This window comes from Chinchilla lanigera, unplaced genomic scaffold (assembly GCF_000276665.1).
Source record: "Chinchilla lanigera isolate Chin_1 unplaced genomic scaffold, ChiLan1.0 scaffold00057, whole genome shotgun sequence".
Classification (NCBI taxonomy): Eukaryota; Metazoa; Chordata; class Mammalia; order Rodentia; family Chinchillidae; genus Chinchilla; species Chinchilla lanigera.
Window position 1 is genome coordinate 390,009 of NW_004955458.1, and position 4,875 is coordinate 394,883.

Consider the following 4,875-nt stretch of genomic DNA (forward strand, 5'->3'; position numbering starts at 1 on the left):
CTTTTGCCGCTGAGCTAAATCCCCAGCCCCAAGTTATGTAAAGTGTTCTAGACCCACATCTCCCCAGATAGTCCACCAGGCCTGAGCAATGGAGGACATGCAGAGAGCGGGTTGCAGGCCTGAGCAGAGAGTGACAGAAAAGACTGAGAAACATTTTAATCCTATTGCTGCTGCAGGACTTCCAGCATCAGGTGGAATTATGTGGCCAAGAACTTTGCCCAGGTCAGAAGACGGGGAAGAAGTTGGCCATCTGTGACTCACAGTGGCTGGGGTTACTCCCAGGAGTGTGGAAGGAGATGCCTGGGAGGGAAAGAGGCTGGATCTAAGGGAGGACAGGGCAGAGGCTGGGGCAGAGCCCAGTCTAGAGTGGGGAGCCAGCGCCCCCTCAGAGCTGTGCACCCTGGCTCCCTCTGCAGGCCCTGTGCTGTGTGCTTTATGCCTGCTTCATCCTGAGTCGCCTCTGTGTCCCTGTCTTTGCCAACATGAGCCGGGAGCCCTTCAGCACCCGCGCCCTGGTGCTCTCATTTCTGCACGCCACATTGCCAGGTAAGCCCTTTGAGGCGGGACAGGGGACTGACCCCAGGGAAGGCTTGGCAGGCAAGACCTCGCTCTGTGCCTGCTATCAGTGGCAGTGCCTCCTCCTTCTGCATTTCCTCTCCCATCTGTCCACTCCTGTGTGTGCTCACTGCTACCATCTCAGCTCAACCTCTTAACCTATGTCCCGACATCTGAAACGCCCCTCTCCCATCTGCACCTGCCGCTGACTCCCAGGTGAATTTCCCTAATGAAGTAATCATTCCCTGTGCTCCTTCAGACACCAAAGATTCCCCACTGTGGGCATGTCCAGAGAAAGCTTAAACCCTTGTCTGGCCTTGACGGCCCCAGACCATCTTCTCATCCTGCCATAAGCCCTGCTGTCCCCTGAAAGACACATGCTTCCATACCTCTGGGCCTTTGCACATATGGGCCCCTCTGCTTGGAATGTTCTTGCCCCATTTTCCAGCATGAATCTAGTTCCTTCTCAGTGGTCTATGGATGAGTTAGCCTCCTCTGGGAAGCCTTTCTCCTCCTCCTCCTCCCCGCTCCTCTTCTAATTCTTGTTATCAATCCCTCTCCTCCTTCTCCTCATCATCTGGCCTTCTTCAAGACATCGTTGCCCCATTCAGGCTGGCCTTGAACTTCTTAGCTCAAGTGGCCTCCGCCTCCTGAGCACACACCACCTCGCCTGGCTAAGCCTACCTTGTTTAACCATCAATTATGGTGACCTACCCATTCCTCTGCACTCCCAAGCACCTCAGCGGCTGCCACGCCTCATTTTCATTGCACTGATCTTGATAGATAATGGGATGTGTCTCTCTGTCTCTCTCTCTGTCTCTGTGTGTCTCTCCAGCCCGTCTGTGAGCTCCCAAGATCAGGGACTGCGTGATTTATCTCTATTTCCGAAATCTGGCACGCAGTAGATCCAAATACATATTCACAAGCAAATGGATAAATTAACAAATATGGGAATGACTGATGACTCCTTGGTAAGGTTTGACTGTAGCCTTATCCCCACCGCCAGGCATCTTCATGCTGCTGCTCATCTTCTTCGCTTTCCTGCACTGCTGGCTCAATGCCTTCGCTGAGATGCTACGATTTGGAGACAGGATGTTCTACCGGGTGGGGCCCGGACCGCGGCCGAGCTGGACTCAGGGCAGGCGGAGAAGGGGTCCGAGGAGATGGTGGCTGTGTTGGGGGTCACCTCGCAGTGTATGGCCTCCCGCAGTGAGCAGCGCAGGCCTCTCTAGGTGTGGGTTGATGCCACCCCTCCACTGCCCAACGGCCAGGGCTAACTGCATTTGTGTGGATGGAACAATGGACTCTTCCTCTCCTAGGAGGGGGAGGCCCTAGTCCCGAAGAGGGAGCTGGGACAGTGCTGCTCTCTCTATTCAGCCAGAAGCCAGCCCTTTTGGGGCACAGAGGGACAAAGTGTGGGCGTCAGGAGCAGGGAGCCCTGGGAGAAGCTGGGGCCTGGCATGCTCATCTCCTTTCCCTCATGCAGCCGCATTCCCTCCACAGGACTGGTGGAACTCAACATCCTTTTCCAACTACTACCGCACGTGGAATGTGGTGGTCCACGACTGGCTCTACAGCTACGTGTATCAGGACACGTTGTGGGTACAGGCGCTGCAGACCCTTCACTCCCTCTGTTAATGGGGGCTGTCCAGGGCACCCTCTCCTTTCCTGCCTCTGCACCACCTGCCCGGCCCAGACCCAAGAACTCTGTTGACTTAACCTGTCCCCATTCTACCCAACGCAGTGTGCAGGAAGTCTGCCTTACAACCTCTTTTTCCCTTCCTAGCCTTCCAAGGAACATGTACGCAACAATTCTCAGTTACCAGGGATTGTTACACACATCTAATCAGCGCAGCAGCCCTGAGGAGTAAGGATTATTATATCGCCGGGCGTGGTGGCGCACGCCAGTAATCCCAGCACTCCAGAGGCTGAGGCAGGAGGATGGTTGCAAGTTCGAGACCAGCTTGGGCTACAAAGTGAGCTCAAGGCCAGTCTGAACTGCATAGCGAGACCCTGTCTCAAAAAAAAAAAAAAAAAGAAAAAGACAAAAAAAATAGGACTCTTATATCCCCATTTATAAAGCGCAGCTAAGGCCCAGTCGGCTAATACATTGTTCTTAAGTGAGACAGATGTCAGCCCTTCTGACGCGGGTCCCGTATTCTTTCCGTTTCACCACACTCCCTCCTGGCTTCCCCAAGGAGGGAACCCTTCGTGGAAGGGTTGGGGGAGACTCACTCTCCCTCTCTCCCTTGCCCTTGCCCTGCAGCTCCTTGGTGGCCGGGCCCGGGGCGCAGTCATGATGGGTGTGTTCCTGGTCTCCGCGGTGGTGCACGAGTACATCTTCTGCTTCGTCCTGGGGTTCTTCTACCCCGTCATGCTGATGCTCTTCCTTGTCTTTGGGGGTGAGCTCGGCCTCTGTACCACTGGAGGGGAGCCAGCCAGAGGGAGGAGGCAAAGGTCCAGCCCCTGGGGATCCCAGACTGATGGGGAAGCTGCTGGGCTTGAGGACAGGGTGGGAAGAGCCTTGGGAGCATCAACGGGGGCAGCGCTGGGAGCCAGCAAGGCACGATCCCAGGGCTTCCTTGTTCCATGGCTTCCCAGTGCCTGAAGGAAGGGGGAGGCGGGGCACAGAGACCTGCAGCTGGAGTGACAACCTTTTCCCCACATCAGGGCTACTGAATTTCACGATGAATGACCACCACACAGGCCCTGCATGGAACGTGCTCATGTGGACCTTGCTCTTCCTGGGCCAGGGCATCCAGGTCAGCCTGTACTGCCAGGAGTGGTATGCACGGCGGCACTGTCTTCTGCCCCAGGTAAGAGAACACATACACCCTCACCACTGACCCATCAAGAGGACCCACCAGACAGCACGTTTTCTCTGGTTTAAAACCAGGGTCAGAGTCAGGGCCTGGCTTGGGGGAATGGGCTCCCACGCCTTAGATGTACAACATGGCTCACCAGAAGCAATCTCCTCCGCACTGTATCCTTCTCAGGCACAGACAACCTTCTGGGACCTGGTGACACCTCGGTCTTGGTCCTGCCATCCCTAGAGGTCAGGACAGCGGCACTCCCCAGATGACAGCACCAAGCTCTTTTCTGCCTGCCAAGCCTGGAGCTGGAGCTCTGAGGTCTGCTCTGAGTCAAGGGCACACATGCAGGGCTCCACCCGGAACCACAGGGACTCTGGTCTGGACACCCACGGGCAGCTGAGCATGGACCAGCGGGAAGTGACTCTCGAGCTCCCATCTCCGCGGACTAGGCACAGGTCACCCTCCCAGCTCATGGCTGTGCAGACTTATGGAGACTTGAGGGTCCATAAAGATGTAGTGAACATGGGGACACTTGGAGGAATGGGGGCCACCAAGGTTCCAGGTGGGTTTGGTTCTTAACTTTGTACTCCTCTCAACACAATAAAGCCATGTCTCCCTTTTCGTTCATTCATTCGTCCTTTGTGGACGACCCCTTGGTGACAGACACTACTGAACAGGGGGCTCTGCAGAGGCGGGACTTGGGGTGAGCACTGAGGGTGTATCTCGGTGACACTGCACTTGCCTGGTATGTGGGGGGCCCTGGGTCCAACGCCCAGCCTTACCCAAAAAACCTTCATAGCAGGGAGGGTCTGGGCGACATTCTGCTTACCTGCCTCACCATCTCTCTGCTACCCGCCTGTCTGAGCCCTGATCTCTCCCCGCTCCCACCTCTACTCCTTCTCCAGGTCCCTCAATGGGACGAATGCATGACACCCACAGTTTAAAGGAGGAAATGTCTATTAGGCTCATGGTTTCAGTCCCCGCTTGGCTGACTGCAAGGCGGAAACGGCCTGATGGCAAGGCCTGGTGGAAGAAAGCGGCTCGATCCCTGCCGGCCAAATGCAGAGAGAAGGGAGGAACGAGGGACAAGAATACACCTTGTAGCCAGCAGTGATGGCACGCACCTGTAATCCCAACACTCGGGAGGCTGAGGCAGGAGATCAAGGCCAGGCTGAGCTCCCTAGTGAGTTCAAGACTAGCCTGGTTACATAGTAAGACCTTGTCTAGAAAAGGGTAAATAAACAAATAAATAAATAAATTCACATATAAAACTGTTCCAGACACTAGACTCTCTGGTCTGTCTTCCCTACAGAGATTTCCTGCAAAACCTGCAGAGACCCCTGGGTATGGAAGGGGTGGGTGGGTATTAAGTGAAGAACTGAGCTCTAAAAATCGGGGTCCCTAAGAGAGCAATGGGACAGCTTTTTCTGTTTTTACATTTCGACAGCATAAATGACATCTTTTAATGACTGCAGGAGATTACACTGCATGCAGTCTAGAATTTAAC

The 4,875-nt window shown here is 55.0% G+C and overlaps 1 protein-coding gene across 7 annotated transcripts in view; it reads left to right on the top strand.

Annotated features, from left to right (window-relative positions):
* The window catches only part of Soat2 (sterol O-acyltransferase 2), a 10,881-nt gene extending 6,886 nt beyond the window's left edge, over nt 1-3,995 (top strand). The window contains exons 9-15 of one of the 7 annotated variants that reach the window (XM_013521028.1): nt 177-222; nt 417-546; nt 1,562-1,693; nt 2,059-2,157; nt 2,342-2,422; nt 2,822-2,957; nt 3,226-3,347. In XM_013521028.1, the coding sequence (XP_013376482.1) occupies nt 177-222; nt 417-546; nt 1,562-1,693; nt 2,059-2,157; nt 2,342-2,422; nt 2,822-2,957; nt 3,226-3,250 (649 nt within the window). In that variant the 3' untranslated portion in view covers nt 3,251-3,347. Of the gene's footprint in view, nt 1-176; nt 223-416; nt 547-1,561; nt 1,694-2,058; nt 2,158-2,341; nt 2,423-2,821; nt 2,958-3,225; nt 3,372-3,551 lie in introns of those variants that run through there. The other 6 variants (XM_005397145.2, XM_013521027.1, XM_005397150.2 and 3 more) reach the window with 6 other exon arrangements.
* Nucleotides 3,996-4,875: the final 880 nt, after the last annotated feature.